Here is a 24,228-nt window from a genome sequence, read left to right as displayed (position 1 = left end):
CGCAACCGACATTCCGATGCCGAGCTCCGATCAATATTACGCTGCTAGCACACACGAGTGGTGGTGCTTATGCGCATTAGATGTCACAGCAGCGTCATTACTGAATCAGCATGCCATAGCTAAATTGTATTTGTCAGTACAAGTACGAAGTCTGCTCATAAAAATTACTGAATAAAATATTCGGGAATACCTATATTAACAACAGCTTTTTTATAGAGTGTCATCAATACCTATACATTATTGCATGTTAAAAAACGTAAACACTTTTGTCATTTTACATCAGAGTTCAAGCAAAAGCGGGCAGCACTGGCTCCACTTTTCCGGGTGCCAGCTCTCCAAAAACACCACCTTTACAACAACGATAACGAGAGTGACAAGTCCGGCTGAAACAAATCCAACTATCGCGAGGACCAGATACTGACCAAACGAGAGATTTTTCTCAGCCACGGCCATCCGACGCCAGCGAGCCGCCTCCGCCGACCGCTCCGGAGGAAACGGTGGATCCGGAGGGGGCACTCCGGGTGGCAAAGGAGGATCCAGGGGATCCAGTTCGGGATCATCCAGATCTTCTGCGACCGCTTCCCCTTCAGTTGGGGATGACACGTAAGAGACAGAAGTGTTCGACTCCACAGGTAACGCAAAGTTGAAAGTGTTCGTTTTGACAGCCGATGGGCTGCTCGCTGCCAGTTTAACGAGGTGGCTGGGTTTATCAGTTGGATACTTTAGATTTGACGTTCTCCCCGGCGTAAGGGCGTGACGGCGCTGTCGGCGGCGTCGACGTCCAGAGCGCATCAGCAGCATGGCCGGCAGAGCGCCCGGGCGAGCGGAGCTGAGGACGGGCCCGGTGGCCGGGGCGGGACCGGTGCCGGCGGCCGCTGTCAGCCGGGGCGATCCCGGCAGCTGCACCACGGCTCCGGCCGCTGGTGGAGCGCCACCCCCGCTAGTGTCAGCGTCCACACCAACCGCCGCCGACCCCACGGCCGGCTGAGCGGCAGGCCTCACCATCCACCGTCCTTTGCTCCTTCCTCCGGCTCCCACTTTACTCCCACTTCCTCCCCGTGCCCCAGCCGTCTGGGACGGAGCCGGGCCGACATAATACTGCACTTTGATCGGACCCTTCTGTTTCACTGAGACCAGCTGGTCGCCGGGTCCAACCACGGTCTTCTCGACTGCCGGGGATGTCTCCTCTTCACCTTCCGTCTCTTCACCATCGTCTCCGCTTTCTATCGGCTGCTCCACTGCCGACACCGTCTCCAACTCGCCGGCGGCCGTTTTTCGGTCCGAGTGGGCCACGCCGACCCGCTCGGCCACCCTGCCGTTAGGAGACACCACGTTACCGACAGTGGCGTCTGCTTCTGACTCACCCGCCGCGCTCTTCTGATCAATCTGCAGCCGCTGCAGCTGCTGTAGCTGTTGCACCTGCCCGGCCGCCAGCTGCCGACCGCCCAACACCTGCTGAAGCTGTCCGATCAGCAGCTGTAGTCGGCTAAACTCGGAGCCAGCGACCTGAGACTGACCCTGACCGCCGCCTGGTGGCAATTCGATCCCAACACCGGCCAATGCTACATTTCCTGCCGTCCCCGAAGTCCTCTCCTGAGACCCCTGCTTCTGCTGGAGTGGTCCTTGCCCCTCCTTCATCCCCTCCTGTCCTCCAATCGGTTTCGAGGCCGACAGCGGAGACGGAGACGGTGCCGGAGACGGTGAAGAAGACGGAGATGGTTTTCGTGAAGATGACGGAGATTGTGTTGAAGACGGTGGTGACGGAACTGGAGGTGGGGTTGACGGTACTGCAGGTGACGGAGACGGTGCTGCAGGCGACGGAGACGGCGATGGAGATGACTCTGACTCCGTCGGAGGCTCTTCACTCGCAGTCGAGCCGTTTCCTCGGCTCAGAACGGTCTCGGTGTCGATCTCGATGCGTATCTTCCCCGACGAGGGTACCCCGACCGAGTTGTTACAGTCGGGGTCGGCGGGGTCACAGCCGGTCCCGGCCTCGGCGGTTTCCAGCTGCTGAGTGCACGTCGGTCCGCCCCAGCCGACAGCGCAGCTGCAGTTGAACTGGCCCTCGCCCTGCAGAAAAAAACGACGGCAACCGTGAAACGAGGACTCATTACATTTACAGTAGGTAAATTAAACTGCTCATCGCTCTTACATCGTAAGAGTCCGTTCACGCTCTTTATATATTTTCACACTTACAGACTTTACAGACTTTTACAGCCCAAGCGTCATATTCCTGCTCCTTATGCCTAGCGTTTGCCATTTCGTGGAATATCCGACCGTTTGAGGCATTCCGCACGGCGAGTTTTCGCCACGAGCCATGCGGTACAGCATACCTTCAGGCGCTTGACAGTGGCGCCATCTATGGAATGGAATATAAGCTTACGCCAAGTGGCCAAATGCATATCTAAAGGCGGTCGCATTAAAAAATGGTGCAGCAGTTCTTATTTTGCGTAATATCTTCACAGATATCACACTTCTAAGCATAGAACAGTCACACCGGAGTATACATACCGCGGATAGGCAGGTGGCGCCGTTTTGACACGGCTGCAGGGCGAGGCACGCGTCCACCATGTGGCAGCGAGGGCTGGAATCTGAACGGAAAACGGACAGGATAACGTTACTCCCTATCAGACTCCTACTTTGATTGAATTTAGATGCGAAATACGATTCATCAGAATTCATATATTCATAGCATTGAGTATTGACTCATTCGTCCGTCTATATATCACTGGGAACACGACATAGCATAACATCCTTTGATCTTATGACAGGTGTTATGCGGATGCAGAACACCTACCTGACACCCGCTCGTAGCCTGGCTTGGCGTCGCAGCCGCAGCTGTATCCCAGCTCCGAGTCCGGGTCACGAGCGCACGTGAACTCCTCACCACACTGAAACAGACGTCGCGATGTCTCGTAACCATACGGCTGGAGGATGGTTGGTGACCGATTGAGTCGCTGCCCGTAGCTCGTTCATAGCACTCGGCAGACGGAATGCATGATAAAAATATGCTTCGGGGAGCATTCGCATTGAGGATCTCCGTAGTTAAGAACGTTTAATTTAGTCCTTTGTCATGGCAATACCCGAAGATTTGCATGCACTCCGTTGAAAACAATCACAGGAATAGCATACAAATACCAATGAATACAAAACATTGAATATCATCTTTTCGCGTTCGTCCGAGTCATCGAAAAAAATCCGTTCATAAATAATGCAATACCAGATCATTGCTGTCGGAGCAGGGACTGGAGGGCTCCTCGCACGTCGTGCCCGTCCACGCCGGAGGGCACGTGCACGTATATCCGGCACGTTCCTGGGAGACACACGTGGCGCCGTTCTTACACGGCCGTTTGGCCAGGCACTGGTCCGTAACGATGCAGTGCGGGTCGGTGTCTGAAAAGAGGGGAGTGACGTTAGCTGTTAAAGTATCCGTCAGGTTAGCCGTCAAACCTGGGGCAGCTGGTCGTCAGAGGCAGACTTGAGGGAAGACTGTTCGCCAGACTAGCTGCCAGACTGGTCGGCAGACTAACCGTGAGACGTTTCGCTTCCGGTCAACGTGTGAACACTGGAGCCTGCGCAGAGCGGCAAGATAGCCGGGATTGAACAAAACGCATTACTATATAAAGGGCCAGCAGAGTAGTTGCTTTTCAACAAGCCTTTAGCGCGACAACTAATTACTGAGGTCAGCTATGCGATATTCGACTAAAAGGGCAGTCGGAGTCATTCGGACCTGACTTGGCCTCCCATCCGGGTGTCTTTGAGCAGCCGCACGAGAAGCCCAGCGCGCTGTTGGGGTTCCGCTGGCAGCTGCCGACCGTTTTCGGGCCGCCGCAGAGGTCCTCCGTGGTCCCCTCGCACGGGTTCGCCGGCATATTACACTCCTTGCCCTGGTGGCACCAGAAAACGAGAACGTGTCATGGCGTCTTACCAGCAAACACTGCATTGAAGTCTTGTCAGCATTTCAGCGGCCGGAATGTCATACAAGCTCTGAAGATTTAGTATGCGAAGTGACTGACCGTCCAGGCGGGAGTGCAGGAGCAGCTGTAGCCCAGGTGCGGCAGGCTCGTACAGGAGCCGCCGTTCTGACAGGGCGACCGCTGCAGACACACGTCGGTCACCACGCACTGCGGGTCCGACTCTGCCGAGGGCATAGACACCGTTCACACACCCTGACTTAGCCCTGACTTGACCCTCAACTGACTGAACTGACCTAACCTGACCCTATCGGAGAACTGACCATGTCCTGACCCTGACCCTGACCAGACCCTGACCTGACCCTGACCTGACCTGACCTGAATTGACCGTGATCTGACCCTGACCTGACCGTGACCTGACCCTGTCCTGAACTGACCGTGACCTGACCCTGACCTGATCCTTACCTGACCCTGACCTGACCCTGACCTGACCCTGACCTGACCCTGACCTGACCCTGACCTGACCCTGACCTGACCCTGACCTGACCCTGACCTGACCCTGACCTGACCCTGACCTGACCCTGACCCTGACATCACCCTGACCTGACCCCGACCTGACCCGACCTGAAGCTGATCTGACCCTGATCTGATCTGACCCATGGCCTAACCCTGACCTGACCCTGACCTGACCCTGACCTGACCCTGACCTGACCCTGACCTGACCCTGATCTGACCCTGACCTGACCCTGACCTGACCCTGACCTGACCCTGACCTGACCCTGACCTGACCCTGACCTGACCCTGACCTGACCCCGACCTGACCCTGACCTGACCCTGACCTGACCCTGACCTGACCCTGACCTGACCCTGACCTGACCCTGACCTGACCCTGACCTGACCCTGACCCGTCGTTAAGTAGCATTCTGTCCCCACTCACCGGACTTTGGCCCGTATCCGGGCACGGCATCGCAGTTGCACGTGTAGCCGGCCAGGGAGTGCGGTGCCAGCTGACAGGCGAACCGTTTTCCGCAGAGCGCCTTCTCGCGGCAGGGATGTCGGGGCTCGGAGCATGTGGCCCCGCGCCACAGACCGCGGCACGAGCACTTGAACTGACCTCCCTCCAGGCTGGTGCACACGCCGTCATTGAGGCACGGCGAGCGAGCCAGACATACGTCGTCCACCACACAAGTGGGATCCTCGTCTGTAGAGGAAGATAGGAGGGGAAACTCATGAATTATAAATTTCAGCAGGTATCTAACGCAGCCGAACGCAGCTTAATTATTTCTACTCTGGCTGAATCCCACCAAGGATAACTCATCGCCTACCAAATGACTTCGATGAGTTCCTTTGACCACACCAAGCAGACCTGACATGCCACACTGATCCGAGCTGGCCCTCCACTCTGATTTGTCCCCTCTGACCGACCTAGGTTGGCCTTACTCTGACCCGTCTCACCAACTGACCTGAATTGGCCTTCCATCCGGGCGTGGTGTGACAGTTGCAGCTGTACCCTGCGACTGATGCCGGGTCGCGGGAGCACGTCCGCCCGGCCCCGCACACGATCCGCTGAGTCTCACACGGGTCCCGCGGCAGCTCGCAGCTCGTACCGCCCCACGCGTGAGGACACTCGCACTGGTAGTGGTGGGCCGAGCCCTGCACACACGTGCCGCCGTTCTGGCACGGACTGTTGGCCAGACACTGATCCTGCACGGCGCAGTGGGGGTCCTCATCTGAAAACGAGAGGAGGGACGTGCTTTGACTACCCTACCGCAGTGATCAGCACTTCTAGTTTAATTCATGTGACTCTCCACAAATCAAATAAAGTCGCTTTCACTATCGTCTCAACGTATCGATTCAGATAAAGATTAGCCTTGACTAATAACCTGTCATCGCATCGCTACATCTAATCTTTCTATTCTCATCACAAGGACATATACATTTAACAAAAACAAAAACATTTGGTTGACGCTAGCACGTCCATTTCATGTGCATTCTCACACTCTCTTACCTGAGGTGACTCCCCAGCCGGGCCGGGCGTCGCACCCGCACGTGTAGCCAGCCGGAGAGGTCGGGTCGCGACTGCACTGGAACCCGGCACCGCACGGAGCCGCCGGCGTGCACGGGTCCAGCGGCTGGTCGCACGTGGCGCCCGTCCACGCAGGGTGGCATGTGCACCGGTACGTGTCGCTGGCCGTGGCCAGACACGTGGCGCCGTTTCGGCACGGCTGGAGAGCTATGCACGGATCGGCCACCTGGCACTGGGGCTCGCTGGCTGTGGCAACAAACGTCGAAAAGGGAACAGAACAGGTCAGCAGGATGGAGCGATACCAGGCGCCCCAAAACTAGCTCTCTGCCAGATGAAGAATGTTCGATATTACCGACGTCGCAAAACGAGGCTTTTCTGACAAATTAAATAAAGTCTAAAAAGCGCATACTAATTCCAGTATGTTAAAAGGAGAAATGTTTCCTAACAGGAGAAAGTTCTACGATATTTATGCACAGAGGATCGCATACCAGAGATGCTTTTCCAGCCGGGCTTTTTGTCGCAGCCACAGTTGTAGCCGGACGGCCGACTGGTGTCCCGCTCACACGTCCACTCGGCGCCGCACCGTGAGGCCTGTCCACGGCGAGACAGACAGGTCACCATCACACCGGCGTCATCAGGACGGTACAACGCGATGTGGTACATAGGTACGACACGACATAGCACGGCACGTTACGATACGACGCAGCACGGGAGTGGTCTATAGTCTCGTTTCGGGTCCGGGCCTTCTGACGTCTATTTTATACTAGAGGTACAGGTTTGCGCGATAACTGTATGTTTTGATTAATTATATGTGACGGATGCATTAGTTTGGGTGAGTAGCTTGTATTTTAGCTGTATTATTTGGGTAGATTTGGGTAGCTGTTTTTAATATAATAGCGATAGTTGCGGAGTGTCCAAGTCTTTTGTATGTTAGGCCCTTTTTTAACTCAACCCTACCCCTACCCTACCCCTACCCTACCCCTACCCCTACCCTACTCCTACACTACACTACACTACACTACACTACCCTACCCTACCCTACCCTACCCTACCCTACCCTACCCTACCCCACCCTAGGCCCTATTTTAACTCAACCCTACCCCTACCCTACCCTACTCTACCCTACCCCTACCCCTACCCTACTCCTACACTACACTACACTACACTACACTACACTACACTACACTACACTACACTACACTACACTACACTACACTACACTACACTACACTACACTACACTACACTACACTACCCTACCCTACCCTACCCTACCCTACCCTACCCTACCCTACCCTACCCTACCCTACCCTACACTACCAGCGACAGTCCAAGTTTCAGCTAAATCGGCCCAGAAACGGCTGAGATATTGCAAAAACAAATTAATTGTATTTACTGGCGAATCCTCTTGGCGAGCGGTGCCTTGTTGTCGGCCTTCGTTGTCAAAGGTCAATGACCTGCCGGCCCACTCAGTTTTTTAAGCGAACAACTGAGCCTAAAGCACGTGCCCTCTGCTCGGCGCCGGTCGCGGCCCCACCACGTGCACACCGCTGAACCCACCCCCTCGAAAATTTAATACGACAAATGAGTGCACGCGTCCGACTTGCAGTGAAAATTTCACCCCCGTAGCCCTTACCGTTCCCGAGCAATAGCGTGTTTTTGCCGATTCTAATGTTAACCCTATGGGCACGCGAGCACGCGCCGCGGGCGCACCCCCGGCCGCATCATGTCCAAAAGTTAATACGACCTACGTGTAAAGGTGGCCCACATCGCTGTAAAATTTCACGGCCGTAGGTCAACAGACGCCGCCGCAATAAGCGCTACAAAGTGACTACGTCGCACACGGCGTGGGCGGCGGGGTACTTTTTAGGATTTATAATATAGACTAGAGGTACAGGTTTGCGCGATAACTGTATGTTTTGATTAATTATATGTGACGGATGCATTAGTTTGGGTGAGTAGCTTGTATTTTAGCTGTATTATTTGGGTAGATTTGGGTAGCTGTTTTTAATATAATAGCGATAGTTGCGGAGTGTCCAAGTCTTTTGTATGTTAGGCCTTTTTTTAACTCAACCCTACCCCTACCCTACCCCTACCCTACCCTACCCTACCCCTACCCTACTCCTACACTACACTACACTACACTACACTACACTATACTACACTACACTACACTACACTACACTACACTACACTACACTACACTACACTACACTACACTACACTACACTACACTACCCTACCCTACCCTACCCTACCCTACCCTACCCTACCCTACCCTACCCTACCCTACCCTACACTACCAGCGACAGTCCAAGTTTCAGCTAAATCGGCCCAGAAACGGCTGAGATGTTGCAAAAATAAATTAATTGTATTTTCTGGTGAATCCCCGTGGCCAGCGGTGCCTTGTGTCGGCCTTCGTTGTCAAAGGTCAATGACCTGCCGGCCCACTCAGTTTTTTAAGCGAACAACTGAGCCTAATGCACGTGCCCTCTGCTCGGCGCCGGTCGCGGCCCCACCACGTGCACACCGCTGAACCCGCACCCTCGAAAAGTTGATACGACAAATGGGTGCACGCATCCGACTTTCCGTGAAAATTTCCCCCCCGTAGCCCTTACCGTTCCCGAGCAATAGCGTGTTTTTGCCAATTCTAATGTTAACCCTATGGGCGCGCGAGCACGCGCCGCGGGCGCACCCCCGGCCGCATCATGCCCAAAATTTAATACGACCTACGTGTAAAGGTGGCCCACATCTCTGTAAAATTTCACGGCCGTAGGTCAACAGACGCCGCCGCAATAAGCGCTACAAAGTGACTACGTCGCACACGGCGGCGGCGGATTATTTAGGATTTATAATATAGATAGATCAGCATCACCTGGCCTGCTTTATCGGTCCTGCTGATGAAATCACTGACCCCTGTGGCGCAGATGTCGTTGGGCTGGCTGCAGTTGGTGCCCGTCCAGGCGGCCGTACATTTACAGGTGTAGGCTCCGGCCGGCGCGGGGGTGCAGGTGCCGCCGTTCTCACATGGCTGGCCGGCCAGACAGGCATCGAACAGCACACAGCGCGGCGAGTGTGCTGCAGGAACGACGGCGAGGAACGGGTCGGGTGAACGGTTTCATAGGTGGTATCCTTGACTACCGGACTAAGCTCTTAGTAAGCCCAGGATGTTTACTATCCACTCGATTTATGATTCTGTTTCTATTATTCGTACCTGAATGTTGTTTCCAGCCGGGTTTGTCGGCACAGTTGCAGCTGTAGCCGACCGGTGAGGAGACATTTCTCGAACACTGGAACCCGTCTCCGCAGTCCACCTCGCCATCCTCGCAGGGCTGCGCCGGGCCGGTGCAGTTGCGTCCCCGCCACGCAGGAGGACATTTGCAGCTGTACCCCTGGTCGGCCCGGCTGGTGCACACGCCGCCGTTCTGGCACGGCCTCTCGGCCAGACACGCGTCGCTGACCTCACACCGTGGGTCGCTGTCTGATTGGGAGCACGGGAGGGCAGTGTGAGAAATAGTGGAGCCCGAATAATCACATTTAGATTGAAGCAGCCAAGGCTGGTGGATTAAATGCATACATTTAAAAGTTACAATCATTGGTTTCGCCGATTGATTGATGCGGTTATTTAACGAAGCCATCTTACATTTAGTATCATTGAGGTTCGATCCAGCTTTCGGTCAATTTCTAAGTAAAGCGTTTAAAGTCGTTATCCATTCTGTCATCACAGTCCGTCCTTCTCGCAAAAACGTCACCCACCTGAGACGGCCCTCCAGCCGGGCCGCGAGTTGCAGCCGCACGTGTACCCCACCGGCTTGTTGGGGTTCCTGCCGCACTGCCAGCCGGGCCCGCAGAGGTGCGTGTCCCGGTCACACGGGTTCTCCTCGCGCTCGCAGTCCTCTCCCGTCCAGGCAGGCAGGCACTGACATCCGTACTCTGTACCGTTCCCCTTCAGCTGACATGTGCCGCCGTTCTTACAAGGAGACAGGGCTTGGCAGACGTCACTGATGATGCACTGTGGCTCTTTGTCTGTGATGCGAGACAGCAGAGAGGGCAGGGGAGGTCGGGAGTGGTTAGAATGCTGGATTTCCGTTTCGAAGAAGGAGCTAATTCAGGATAGTTTTTAAACAGTCTGGCTTGGCATGAAGAGAAGGAAATAAGTACTACACGGGAGTCGCCAAGAGATCATGAATTGCATAGATCTTTTGTAGTGACCTGATTTGGCGACGTATCCCGGCTTGGTGTGACAGTTGCAGCTGAGGCCGGCCTCTGACTCCGGTTCCCGCTGACAGGGCCAGTCTCCCCCGCAGGGATTGGGCTGTTCAGCACAGGGGAACTGGGGCTCCGTGCAGTCCTTCCCTACCCACGCTGGCGAGCAGCTGAAACCCATCGACAGTTTCAGCACACGTCTTCGTGCGATACATGGCTAACTTGCGACATAATATAGCTTCAAGTTAATCTGCTCATCGCAAGTGGTAATAGAGTATCATTCGGCGCCGATACCGCCAAAATATTATCAACAGCCGTGTTCGTGGTAAATGAATAAATGTGTTCAGAGTAAGTGAGTAAGTAGCGCACCTGCATGTGTAATTTCCTTCTCCGTGGGTTTGACATGTGCCACCGTTCTGACAGGGAGACTTGGCCAGACAAATGTCCGACACGGTGCAGCGAGGGTCGCTGCCTTGAAATGTACAACACAAACAGCGGTCAGCTTGAACCAAAATGGGTCGTAAAGTGTCCACATTACGAATTCGAACAGTAAAGGCATCAACTTTCCATCGATTATACTCGAGAACCGCATTCTATTGAATGCGTAAGTTTTATATTTTTGGTGGCATTCGCTCCTCAAAGGCTTGAAAATCGTTTACAGTTTACATCGCCCTCTAGACATCTCGCACCACACACCACATTCGTAATTCGCCGGCGCACCGCCTCCACCCCTCACTCACCGCCGGCCGGCCTCCAGCCGGGCTTGCTGCCGCAGCCGCAGCTGAAGCCCAGCGTCACGTTGGGATCCCTCTCGCAGCGCCACTCCTTGCCACACATCTGTTCCTCGGCGTCGCACGGGTCGCGGGGCTCGGCGCAGCGCACACCCGACCAGGCGGGCCGGCATGCGCACACAAACCCGCCGCCGGGACGTGGTGAGCACGAGCCGCCGTTCAGACACGGCTTCTCGGCCAGACAGCGGTCGTAGATGACGCAGCGCGGGTCGGACTCTGAGAGAAGATGGAAAAATGGAATGGCATGTGCTGGAAATCACGAAAGCACGCAATTGTTACTAAAAGAATACGGTAAGTATAGCCTATTAAAACGACGGTCGAAATTAGTGTTTTTATCTAAAAAAAAAGGAACATTAAAAATTAACGGGCGTTGTTTTTGCTGTAAATAGTGCGGCTGTCTCTATTATGTATTGAATAGCAGGATCGGATCGTTTATGGGAGCTGGATCACACTCGGTACCCATGGACGGCCTACTCACTGGACGTGGCTCTCCATCCCGGCTTGCTGGTACAGCTGCAGTTATATCCCAGCTGTTTTGATGGATCTCTGCTGCACTTCCATTTGGCTCCACACGGCTTATCCAGCGAATCGGAGGCGCACGGGTCGCTGGGGAACGAGCACCGTTTGCCCCTCCAGGCCGGGTGACAGTCGCAGCGGTACTGGCGGCCACCGAGTGAAGTACACGTGCCGCCGTGGTGGCATACGTCCCGGGCCGCCAGACACATGTCCGAGACGGCGCACTTAGGGTCCGAGGCTGCCGGCACAGAGCGGCAATGCAGGTGCTGGTGACATTTCTCGTATGCCGGCGGAGCGATTTAGTAAAATGACAAAATATATGCACTAAGCAGCCGCTAAAGCTTCCCAAGACAGGTATCCATTTATTTGAATTGGTTAAATGTATTCGCCAAGCATATCATAACTAGTACATAAACATATCGACGGAGTTCAACTACGCTAAAAGCTCAGAACAAAGTAAATCCATAGGTTTAGTATCGAGAGCCGCCAAACTTACCTGAGGTGGCGTTCCAGCCGGCGTGGGCGTCACAGCCGCAGTTGTATCCGACCACACTGTCCGTATCCCGGGAGCAGCGCCAGCCTCGAGCGCACACCACCGCGCTGGCATTACGGCACGGGTCGGCCGGATCCGCGCACGTAGCGCCGCGCCACGCCGGAGGGCACGCGCAGCTGAACCCCTCCTTGCTGTCATCCGTGCGACATGTGCCTCCGTTCGTACACGGTTGGCGAGCCAGGCACGCGTCCGACTCCACACAGCCCGGCTTGGAGGCCGACTGGGCCTTGTATCCGGCCTGGCGCTCACAGTGGCACGTGTAGCCCACCTTGGCGCCGGGGTCCCTCTCGCAGGTGAAGGAGCCGCACACCTGGGCGCCGCCGGTCAGACACGGGTCGGCCGGCTGCCGGCAGCGGGGGCCGCGCCAGGCCGGCGGACACCGGCAGCGGAACCGGCGCCGGGAGGCCGGCGAGCACACGCCGCCGTTGCTGCAGTGGTTGCGGATGGCACACACGTTCCACAGCTCACAGGTGCGGTTGGTAGCTGTGGAACGGACACAGGGAGTCAGTATCGGAATGGCGGGGGGGGGAGGGCTGCTAACAGTGGTCTGGACCGCTGAGACAGTGCCGTGGTCGCGTATTAGGCGGTACAGCCTACCTTCAAGGTGTTCGAACGGCAGACAGTAGCTTTAACTACAGTTACAGAGAAGATTACCTTAAAAACGCATGTAAGAGCCGCAAGAAGAAAGCCCAGAAATATCCACAAATCGTTCACACACGGCTGACCTGAGATGGGTCGGTAGCCGGGCCGCTCGGAACACTTGCACCGGTATCCCGGCTGGGTGGTGTTGGCGTCTCGCTCGCAGCCAAACCGGCCGCACGGACTCTCCTCCTGACACGGGTCGCGCTCGTCCGAGCACGTGGCGCCGCCCCAGGCCGGCGGGCACGTGCAGCGGAACTCTGTGCCACCGCCCCCCGTGGTGTGGCACTTGCCGCCGTTCTTACACACGGTCCGCGCCAGACAGATGTCCGAAATGACGCACACCGGGTTCTTGGCTGAGAATATCGACAGAGGAAGAGAATCACCACGAACAATTAGCAGCTGTAACATCTATCAGACGGGACAGACATTTACCTACCAGCGTCGTTTGTTGTGACGTCAGAAATAAGACGTAAACTATGTGACCCTACCCAGAAAACTCGATTAAAGCTAGAAAAATAAACATTATCACACTATCAAAGCCGTCAAGAAAACAGCTGGTATCCCCGTACACCCACCTGACTTTGGCTTCCAGCCGGGCTTCCCGTCACATCCGCAGGTGTAGCCCGCAACAGCTGCCGAGTCGCGGGAGCAGTTCCAGCCTTCGCCGCACGTGTCGCCGCCGTCGCTGCACGGGTCGTGTACCTCGGTACATAGGGTGCCGGTCCAGGCCGGTCGGCACAGACACTTGAACTGGTCCCCTTCCATCGGCTGACAGGTGGCGCCGTTCTGACACGGCTCACGGGCCAGACACACGTCCGCCACACGGCACACGGGATCGTTGGCTGAAAACGAAACCATTTGAATTTAAATTTGCTCATCAAATTATCTGAATTCGGTCTAGACTGATTAAAAATGAGACATCTCATCGACTTTTGTCTTACTGAGGCGTTCTGACATAGCGTAAGTCGCTTGACGGACCGCAATGCACATCAGTTGGGATGGATGCCGCTAGATGACACTAGTGGTAGGCGCCTGGTAGTTATATTGTACCGCAATGCTTACTGTCCCGCAACTTGCGACAGTCGTTCCAAAGACGCGGGAGAGTGAGAGAAATTGAGCGAATATGTAAAACGGGAGTGATACTGCACGGTTCACACTTTAGGTAAGCGCTACAAATTTATGATTTTAAACTTATCAGCTTATAACAGCCATTTAGTTTTAGCACGCCTTCACGGTTTGGGTTGTCCTTTAGCATTCCATCGTCGCGCCATCGCCTTACGGACCTGACTTCGCCATATATCCCGGCTTCTTGTCGCAGCCGCAGTTGAAGCCTGCCTTGGAGGATGTGTCGCGGGCGCAGGTCCACCCGGCGCCACACGGCTGACCCTTGGAGCACGGATCGGCCGGATTCTGACAGCGCGAGCCCGACCAGGCACCCGGGCAGCGACAGGAGAACGACTTGCCGCCACCGGCCGTGCACGTGCCGCCGTGGTGGCACGGACGGTGGGCCAGACACATGTCAGAAACGATACAGTGCGGATCCGACTCTGGGGAGAGGGATGGCACGGGAACGGATGGTTAGACGGGCTGCGGCATGGACGGTTAGATGGGCTTCGAATTAAGACTCTCGGTTAGGGTATAGAAGCCAAATAATGGTTCACTAGTAGGAAGACTCGCTATTCGGCATCTTCACGAGGGAATAATTGTCGAGACTTATGTGATCAGTTAAAAAATATCAGAAATGAAAACCCACTAAATATAACTTATTGAGGTTTCAAGCCATTCCCAGCTGAGCCCCCCGATCCCTTCTAAACTGACCTGAGGCGGGTTTGTATCCCGGCCGGGCGTCGCAGCCGCAGCTGTAGCCGGCCGGGGAAAGCGGGTCGCGCGTGCACTGCCACGCCTTCCCACACGGTTTCTGGCCGGCGCACGGGTCGTTCGGGCGGGTGCACCTTTTGCCGGTCCAGGCGGGGCTGCATTGGCACTGCGTGGGCAGGCCGCCCGTTCCACCGGAGCAGGTACCACCGTTGTGACACGGGTTCTCGGCCAGACACGCGTCGACCACGACACACTGAGGACGGCTGGCTGTGGAAGAGACCGACAATACTAGATTCGGGAGCTGCGTTTTAAATAGATACCTCATAGAAAGACGTTCGAAATAACAGTGTCAAGTTATATGAAAAATCTACGCTCTTTCTCCATTTACCCATGAAATCAAAAGCGAATAGTAAACGTTAAAACTCAAAACAAAGTAATCGTCATCAAATGGTTTGATGAGAGCAAATCTCAAGCTCCAAGAGCATTCTAGTGAGCTGAGCTTATATGTTTTAGCACGGTACTTACCACTCTTGGGCCCCCATCCCTTGGCGTTGCAGTCGCAGACGAATCCGGCCGGTTTGTCGGGCGCCCGCCGGCAGCCCCAGCGCTTGTCCCCACACACGGGAGGCTTCTGGAGGCAGGGGTCGCGCGGCTGACGGCACCGCTCGCCCTGCCAGGCGGGAGGACAGGAGCAGCTCCAGCCGGTGGCCGTCACCTGACACGTACCGCCGTTCTTACACGGGCGCAGGGCGAGGCACGGCTCTTGAACCACGCAGCGTGGGTCCTTCTCTGCGGCGGAGAGGAGGACGTGATGCGTTCAGAAAAAAAAAAACGGAGAAGGTGAGCTTTTACACGGTAGCATACAGAAGCTAATGTAAACGGTAGTCACTAGCCGGTCTGTTGGGTGGATTCGCTGTCGGTCGGTCGTCACTCGTCGGTCAATATAACACCAGACAACTAATGCACCATTCATCTCGACTCGACACACCACACCCACACATCACACAGCGTGATGTCGCAGCACCACCACGACATGGCTCAGATTGCACCAATTCACACGCTCCACCAACCTACCGGCCGACACAGAGATCTGCAGAGCCGGCCACCTTACCGGATTTGGCCGTCCAGCCCGGTTTGCGGTGACAGTTACAGCTGAACCCGGCCAGGGCTTCCGACTCGCGGCTGCAGCGGAAGTCCTCCCCACAGGGGTCCGCCTGGCCGCCGCACGGCTGGGCCGGCAGCTGGCAGAAGTCGCCCCGCCAGGCCGCCGTACACGAGCACACAGCTCGGTTCTGCACCACAGTGCACGTGCCGCGGTTCTTGCACGGCTGTTTGGCAAGACAGACGTCCGAGACGACACAGGCCGGCTTCGAGTCTGCGGTCCGAAGGAACGAGCGTGATTCAAAATGCATACAAGTAAAGCTGAAATGCATGTTTTTTTCAGATTATTGCGTCAAATACATGAGATAGGCTAAGCTACTTGCTAAATGCATCGTGCATTACATTCATCAACAATATTTTTTTCTTCAAAACTGTCGATTTTTTACGTCTTACGAAATTTGAATGCGACGACACTTCGAATCGATCCTCACCTGACCCTTCTTTATAGCCGAGTTTGTTACAAAGACACCTGAATCCCCTCTTTCTTTTCTCGTCCCTGCGGCAGGGGAAGGGGGCGCACTCCTGTCCTCCTCCCTTCCTGCAGGGGTCTCGGGGCAGTTGGCAGCGCACGCCCTGCCACGGCGGAGTGCAGCGACAGACGAACTCCATGCCCGAGTCACCGGCCAGCCTACACGAGCCCCCGTGCAGACAGGGCGACCGTGCCTGGCAGATGTCACTGATCCGACAGCGTGGGTCGCGCCGGGAGATGGGGCTGTAGCCGACGGTGACGTTACAGCCGCAGCTGAACCCCACTGGCGAGGAGGCGTCCCGAGAACAGTTGCCGCGCTTACCGCACCTGAGCGGGGGAACGATGGCCTCAGGTAAGTAAAGTCTACGGAAGGACGACGGTGTACAAATGAAAACCTTGTCAAACTCGGTCAAAATTCGTTAAAAGGAATTCGTTAAAAAACTTAAATTTGGATCGCATTTTTTCCATGTAATAATATCAATCACCCGATACGGATTAAATTAGACTAGGAAGTTTTGATATTCATCTCTTTCTCTCTTGCCTCTGACCGTACTCACAGAGCGGGCTCGACCTTGCACGGGTCGGCCTCCTGGTCACAGGCGGCGCCCTGCCAGGCCGGAGGACACTGGCACACGGTGCCCGTGGCGCGGCTCCAGCTGCATGTACCGCCATTTTGACACGGCTGGCGGGCCAGACACGGGTCCACCACGCGACAGCGAGGCTCCGATTCTAGTGACGGAAAATCATATTAAAAATTAAAATCAGTTATTACAGAAGAAAAATTTTCGCTAAAGAACATTGAACTTTTGCCAAAAGCCGTCATCGTAGTAAAAAATAGTTTCATTTTTGTCCATTTGACAGAGCTGAGCCAATCGCAATGCTCAAAGTCAGAAATCAAAGTAGATTATAAATCCTTTCGGCCTATCACAGACTGGGACTGACCGGAGATGGCCGCCCAGCCGGGTCGCTCCTCGCACGAGCAGTTGTAGCCGACCGAGCTGTTGGCGTCTCGGACACAGTTCCAGTGTGATGCTCCACACAGTGCGGTGGTGCTGTCTGTGGTGCACGGGTCGGCCGGATGGGCGCACTGCGGGCCCGACCAGGCGCCGGGGCAGCTGCAGTTGTAGCCGCCGGGGTGCGGGCTGCACGTACCACCGTTTTCACACGGAGAGCTGGCCACGCAGTGGTCCACCACCACACAGCCGGGCTCAGAGTCTGCCGGGGGCGGACAAACGAGATAGGATAAACGGTGTGTTATTTCATGCGTATTTTAAAGGTTGATGTGTCAAATCGAGCAGTGAATCAATCGAATAGGGTTCGATTCATAAGCAGACTTAAGATTCCTCAAGGTCGCACCAAATAATTTCCGACGTCATTATCACATTGTTACAATGCAAACATTATTTACACCGGATAATCTCAGGTAGCTTTCGCCAAATTGTCAGGGAACTCAGATTTGTTTTTCAATAAAAAAACACAATTCTAAAGAATAGTGTTTTAACTTTTGACAACAAACCTTCGGTTATATAAGATATGTAAAAATCATCTCACCGGATTTGGCACCCCAGCCGGGTCTGTGCCGACAGTTGCAGGCGTACCCAGCCGGCGAGGCTGCGTCACGGCTGCAGAGAAAGCCCACACCGCACAGCTGCCCCTCGGTGCACGGGTTCCGTGGCAGCTGACACGTGTCGCCGCTCCAGGCCGGCCCGCAGCGGCACGTGTACTGACCCAGGTCACGTGGCGAGCACGTGCCGCCGTTAAGGCACGGTCGGCGAGCCAGACAGACGTCTGCCACGACACAGCGTGGGTTGCTGGCTGCGGGAGCAGGAGGGACCGAGGGAGCGGCGCTGTAAACTGACAGTGGACAGGGATACTGCGCCGCAGTGACACCGTGTAATGCGGTACAGTCTACCATCCCGCCGCTCGACTCTACACAGTGGAAGATCTGTGACAGAAGGGACAGCAAAAAGTGCTTTGTCTGTAAGCATTCGTTATTGCTAGCTTGCGAGCACCTTATTCATAGTTCATTCAGTACCTGTCTTAAGTTTTCCCATTTTATTTTGCGTTTGCCCATCAAGCGAATACTGACCTGAGAGCGGTCGCCAGCCGGGTTTGCTGCAGTCGCACACGTAGCCCAGAGTAGCGTTGGCGTCTCGGGAGCATGCGAAGCTCGGCTGACAGAGGGTGGCGCCGGCCGAGCACGGGTTCCTCTCCTCAGTGCACCGCTCGCCCTGCCAGGCTGGTGGACAGGCGCACTCGAACGCCGTGCCGCCGCGGGAGGTGCACGTGCCGCCGTTGGCGCACGGGTTGTCCGCCTGACAAATGTCCTGGATGTGACACTGCGGATTACTCGCTGAAAGAGACAGCGGAAAGGAACTGCTCAGAACGTGTGCCATGCGTTTCGATTAGGTTTGAAATAAGACGTTGCTCATTCTATGGTAAGGCAATCGCATCGTCTTTTACTCTTCACATTTCACAAGGTTAACAGTTAAAAGTGGAACTAAAAAAAAAGAAAGAAATAGTTTGGTACCTATTATTTGTTATTTCATGCGAATAAACTTAAAGCATATTGCCGAGAAGCCAATTTATTAAAGGGTAAATCCACTAAGAAGGAAGTGGTTTGCTACCTGAAATTCGGGCCCAGCCGGGCCGGCGGCGGCACTGGCAGGTGAATCCCGCCGGACTGGCCTCGCTGCGCGTGCAGTTGAACCCTGCGCCGCACACATCCCTCTGGCTGGGGCACGGGTCGCGCGCCAGCTGACACAGTCGACCGCTCCACGCCGGAGGGCACAGACAGCTGAACGAGGTGCCGGGTCGCCGGCGGCAGGTGGCGCCGTTCTGACAGGGCCGCCGGGCGGCACACGCGTCGGCCACCACACAGGAGGGGTCGGTGTCTGACGGCACACGGGCACACGGCACAGTCGGCCGCAGCGCTGCAGCTCCGCGCCGCACGTCAGCGGGGCACGAGTGGTCCTTACGTGACGTCACTTGGGAAAAACTGCTCTAAATACTTCCTTTGGGCATTCCCTTATTCCATAGAGCACAGCACAGTAAACTTACAGTTAGGCACTTACGCTTTCAATCGAATAAAAGTAAAACAATTATCATCACTGCTAATGGAATATGGCGGCGCTATTAACCCGCGCGGGGCTGGGGGGGGGGTAAATTTTACCCCCCCTCGCGAATTTTTGCGATATCTAAAAAACGGCGGCGCGCAGCGCCGCCAAACTTTCAGTACCTTTTCTTACATCAATTTGACACGTTCCCTGAAAATTTGAGCGAAATCCGTCGGAAAATTTTTGAGAAATTGACGTTTTAGTGACGTCATGTTCGCCATTTTCGCCTCAAAAACAGCAAAAGTTCAAACGCCGCTAACATCTTCATTTTTAAAGGAATCAAGACGTAACAAAAAAGGTTATACGTAATTTTACTTTGTCTATCAAATGGCTATCTCGGTTTTTTGAAAATTTTTGATTTTGGCCTAAATTTTTTCAAAAAACTGACTTTTTTGGGAAAATCATTATAAAATCCAAAATTTTGAGTCTATCAAAAAAACCGGAATATATGTCAGAGAAGTGGTCTATGTGCACCTACATACCAAATTTGAGAAGAATCGGTTCAAAAATGTGGGAGTTATTCAAAATTTTATGACGTCACGACACACAATTTTTTTGAAAAATGACTTTTTTGGAAGTTCTAGACCTCGTACGGAAACAAAAATAGCACCATTCGATTCGCCGTGAAAAACTGCATCAGATAGACACCTTTTTAGGCCTTAATAACCAACTTCAAAATTTGACCTCACTTGACCTGACCTTGACCTGACCTTGACCTGAAATTCATCCAGAGGTGGTCCATATCACTTATTGAGTGTGCCTATTGAATTCTATGAGTAAAATGACCCATAAAACATGTGTCGCACATGCCCTTTTCTATATTTTGTTTTTTGGTGACCTGACCTGACCTGACCTGACCTTGACCTTGACCTCTGAATGATATTGTATGCAACGAATATTGTCTTGGTAGCCTAAGAACACGTTTTGGGCGATCAGTCTCAGTCCATGACTCCATTCTTCGGCAACTACGGTGCAAGGCCGATACTGTAGAAACTTGCAATTTGTACCCTTGATCTGACCTTGACCTTGACCTCAAACTTTAAATTAAGTACATGTTTTTAGTAGTTCGTGATAAGAGCTTTCGATTGGCGTTTGAATTTTCCAAATCGGACCATAAGTTCGGGAGATAACAGGGGGGTAAAATTTACCCCCCCCCCCCAGCCCCGCGCGTTCGGCTGGAGACCCCAGCCCCGCGCGGGTTAACGTTACGTACTTACATACTTACATCCTTAGATACAGACATTCATCTTTAACATAATTCGTACCTAAGTATGTCTAGCAGAAAGCTTCGACAGCTCACCTTCACGTCGAAGGGAAAAGGTTGACGGGGAATACGAAACCGAAACAGGTAGAAACAGTTGATGACGGTATTTTATACGAGCATGTTCATTTGCAATTATTGCAACCACATAATCGCACAAAGCATCGACAAATGTCATTAGAAGTCAAAACTCAGAATGTAGCAATTAATAGTTTATCAAATTTTGATGAGCCATTCAAAATGCCTCAGTTTAGAAATGAATAAATTTTCTTTGGGATGTACATACTGCAAACTTCGTTTACCTAATAAATGGGTGCTGCATTAGCATGCATAGAATAAGGAATCACTCACTTTTACTGAAACAAATAAACACGGCTATGTCCTCTACGAACTACATTCTGAGTCATTGCGAATCCACCCAACGTCTCGTTTCTGATATGTCACTGACAAGTAGCGGTGGGAAGTTTTTGGCTTGTACTCACTCGTATACACAGCGATTATGCAGTCATGTAGAAGTAACTAAAATGTCAGAATGATACAAGTAGGCCATAATAAAATCAACAACGCACGCAATAAATGAGCCTGCAATATGAAAAAGGACACACAAACACAGAGATAAAAGTGAAATTGTATCTTACTGTCATATTATGTGGCCAATACCTGATTTCATGGTCCAGCCGGGTTTGGAGCTGCAGCCGCAGCGATGCCCGGAGGCGTGTGTCGGGTCCCGGCGGCACTTCCAGCCAGTTCCACACCTGCCACACGCAGCCAGAGCATTAATACACGTAACATACCTATTCACGGTCCCGGCGGCACTTCCAGCCAGTGCCGTACCTGCCGTAACGAACCAGTGCATCAGGTACTCAGCCCACACTCAATACTATTCACGTTTTTTTTTTAATATGTCACACAATATACGTTTGTTCCCATGAGTGCATGCTTATTTGTAAGCCAACTAGTTTGAAACGCTGGAAGCTGTATTTTATTTTGATAGCCATTTGTATGCCTTAAATACGGCCGTTTAAATGCCTTATATATAACCGTTTATATGAATCTCCTTATAACCCTCAGGGAAAACCATTTGATTGCAAATTATTGCGCATTTAGCCGCCCGAGTGGATCATTCGCCACTGTCAGCAACTACGATCATCGTTATACCGACACCCCGCCCTGCGACTGACCTGTTGAGGGCGGTGGTGCACGGGTCGTTGGGCTCCTCGCAGTGCCGGCCGCGCCACGCCGGACTGCACGTGCACGTGTACTCGCGGCCTGACTCAGCCGATGGGGTGCACGTGCCGCCGTTCTGACACGGCGGCTTCGCCTTACACCGGTCCTTGATGATGCAGCGAGGATCAGAGGCTGGTGGCGGCGGGAAGGAGAGGAGAGGAAGAGGAATTGATAAGACAGATAAAGGAAGAACAGTGTAAAATGTGGAACGAAAGAAATAAGGAATGCAAGAGGTTCGACTGTGCCAACATTTTCGATTGGTATCCGTCAGGCGTCTATCCTGAGTCAAAACTCAAAAGCATCATGGTGTTGTCACCGAATTGATGTCCTCGAGAAGGTGTGTAGCTTTTAAAAAGTCAGCTGCTTCATTACATTTTTATTTTACAAAATACACTAATCCTTGTGCGTTTCAGTGGTCTGACCTGACTTTGCGGCGTATCCGGGGTGGTTGCGGCAGTTGCAGCGGTAGCCTGCCACCGACTCGGGGTTCCGTGAGCACGTGAAGCCGGCGCCGCACAGCCGCGCCCCGGTCGCCCGGGAGCCGCACGGGTCGAGCGGCTTCTGACAAACCTGGCCCGTCCAGGCGCTCGGACACTGACACTTGAACAGCCACATACCTGGCGGCGGGGATACCGGGCCCGCTGACAACAGCTCCGAAACGGTTTTAACTTTTAAGCACAGTATGTATATTGTATAGGCATGAAAATGTAATCTTGAAGTTAGGCCGGGAAGCCAAGTCGTATGATTACGGAGCGAGCGAAGCGAGCGTAGTCTTTCCTTAGTTAACGGAAATTTCTGAGTATGAGCGGCCGCCGTGCGGACGCTTTTGCGAGGCTTATATCTCAGCAACCACTTGACCGATTTACATGCGGTAATTTTTGTAGGGTAGCTTCATTCCTTCTACCAAGTATTGGACTATTCCTAATGCATGTGGGTGACCCCTTATGCACGTGCCACGTGCAAAACGAAGATGTGTCAGTTTTGCAATTGTTGCAATATCTCGGTAACTACTGGGCCGATTGCGCTAAAAGTTGGCATGTAGGTAGGCACCCACTAGGCACTGCATATCCATGTGCCAGAGCTGGGGTGCTGCTGCGCGTGCGCACGTGCAGGGGTCGTTTCCAGATCTCGAGAACGGCTCAACCGATTGCGCTCAAATTTGGTACACAGTTAGGGACCGGTTAGTAGGGTGCCGTGCACAAGTCAGTTGGGACCCATTTTGCACGTGCGCACGTGCAGGGTGCCGCTTCCAGATCTCGAGAACGGCTGAACCGATTGTGCCCAAATTTGGCACATCGCTAGAGACCGGGTAGTAGGGTGCCGTGCACTGCACAAGTCAGTTGGAGGTACCCCCTCGAAATTTCGCACGTGCAAGGCCCACCCTCTCGCTCGCTCCGTTAGTCACCCCATAAGGCGTTATACTGGTTTAATGATATTCGTACCTTCATGATTTCTGAATTCTGCTTCACATATATGTCACGAATGGAATTTTATTGTTTTCCTCTAATCCTAGCTTAATTCTCAATGCTTTAGATGCAATAATAAGAAAATTGTTGCACTGCTTAGGTAAAATTACATAGCTCACAAAACTTTTAATACGACTAACAAGGCCGTAGATTTCGAATATTCGTTGGATATGACCATCACAAATGTAGTTAGATGTATGTATGTACACTGTCACTTACCACGGCCTGTAGGGATGCAAGTGCCTCCGTTTCGGCAGTGGGTGCCCTTCGTCTTACAGTAGTTCGTAACCTTGCACACCGGGTTGGTAACTGCAACGCATTGTAATATATTATAAATGTAAATATACACGCGAGCGCTCGGACTTATAATAAGGTAAAGTATCAACCCTCGCCGGCCGAGGGGGGGGGGCGGGTGCCGCCCCCCCCATAGGGTTTTTTCGCAATAGCTCCGAACACGCTGGCGATAGAGATCTGAAACTTGGCATACCTGACCTTTGATCCAAGCCGCATCTTTTTGACACCAACCGCGTTTTTGGGTCAGGTCAGGTCACTGACCTATGACGTCATAAGTGAACCTCTGCACGGTCTTCAGATGTCACAACTTCGCAACGCCCTCACTGCTAGAGGAGATGTCACAGGGAAATGAAACTTGCAGGATCTAGTATCCATTATGAGTCCCACAACTTGTATATCTCGGATTTTTCCTAAAGGTCATATGAGGTCAGGTCATTTTCGTGACCTCACCATTATAAGTCAATGGGGAAAAATGAAAACTGCTATTCTGGCGCCGGGAACGATCTCCAACTATCTCAAGCACACAAAATCGTGATTTGATGCACTCCTTGCAAGGTTAGATGCGTCACTTTTGCAATGTTGACCTTGCGTGACGTCATTTATGACGTCATCAAGGTCATATTAGTTTTTCGTCAATAACTCTTGATCAAATTGAGCTAGCGAGTCGGGAAAGCCACCAATGGACTCAGGAAGGCCTGCCGAATCGAATGATATGCGACATGACCTCTTTCGACCAGCTTCGTGACCTGGGGGTGCTGACCTGACCTTG

At 53.4% G+C, this 24,228-nt stretch overlaps 1 protein-coding gene across 1 annotated transcript; it reads right to left on the bottom strand.

Annotated features, from left to right (window-relative positions):
* Positions 1 to 107: 107 nt before the first annotated feature.
* Positions 108 to 22,314, bottom strand: LOC122388295 (fibrillin-2-like). Its single transcript, XM_043379247.1, has 33 exons — positions 22,122 to 22,314; positions 21,654 to 21,831; positions 21,133 to 21,227; positions 18,723 to 18,989; positions 18,185 to 18,448; positions 17,647 to 17,910; positions 17,038 to 17,310; positions 16,653 to 16,824; positions 16,058 to 16,422; positions 15,577 to 15,840; positions 14,991 to 15,254; positions 14,466 to 14,732; positions 13,931 to 14,194; positions 13,223 to 13,489; positions 12,731 to 13,000; positions 11,949 to 12,488; positions 11,415 to 11,690; positions 10,886 to 11,152; positions 10,515 to 10,617; positions 10,152 to 10,315; positions 9,696 to 9,965; positions 9,154 to 9,420; positions 8,854 to 9,017; positions 6,429 to 6,531; positions 5,923 to 6,186; positions 5,378 to 5,644; positions 4,852 to 5,115; positions 4,017 to 4,138; positions 3,731 to 3,887; positions 3,221 to 3,393; positions 2,798 to 2,891; positions 2,512 to 2,591; positions 108 to 2,070 (listed from the first exon to the last, which is right to left on the bottom strand). Exons 1-33 carry the CDS (start codon positions 22,312 to 22,314, stop codon positions 280 to 282), a joined length of 9,033 nt encoding a protein of 3,010 aa, XP_043235182.1. The 3' UTR covers positions 108 to 279.
* Between the last annotated feature and the right edge of the window lie 1,914 nt (positions 22,315 to 24,228).

Source organism: Amphibalanus amphitrite, unplaced genomic scaffold (assembly GCF_019059575.1).
Source record: "Amphibalanus amphitrite isolate SeventyFive unplaced genomic scaffold, NRLGWU_Aamphi_draft 000317F_arrow, whole genome shotgun sequence".
NCBI classification, from domain to species: Eukaryota; Metazoa; Arthropoda; class Thecostraca; order Balanomorpha; family Balanidae; genus Amphibalanus; species Amphibalanus amphitrite.
Note: the sequence above shows the minus strand (reverse complement) of the source record. Positions and strands in the feature narration are given on the sequence as shown.

What these genes read in the sequence shown, in the direction of transcription:
- LOC122388295 (XM_043379247.1), bottom strand. Translation starts at nt 22,314, where the DNA reads ATGTGGCTGTTCAAGTGTCAGTGTCCGAGCGCCTGGACGGGCCAGGTT. An exon ending in GGGCTGGACGGCCAAATCCG is followed by an intron (nt 15,255 to 15,576) that starts GTAAGGTGGCCG and finishes TCTCCGCCGCAG; the next exon opens with AGAAGGACCCACGCTGCGTG. An exon ending in ACGACATCTGCGCCACAGGG is followed by an intron (nt 6,532 to 8,853) that starts GTCAGTGATTTC and finishes CGCCGTGGACAG; the next exon opens with GCCTCACGGTGCGGCGCCGA.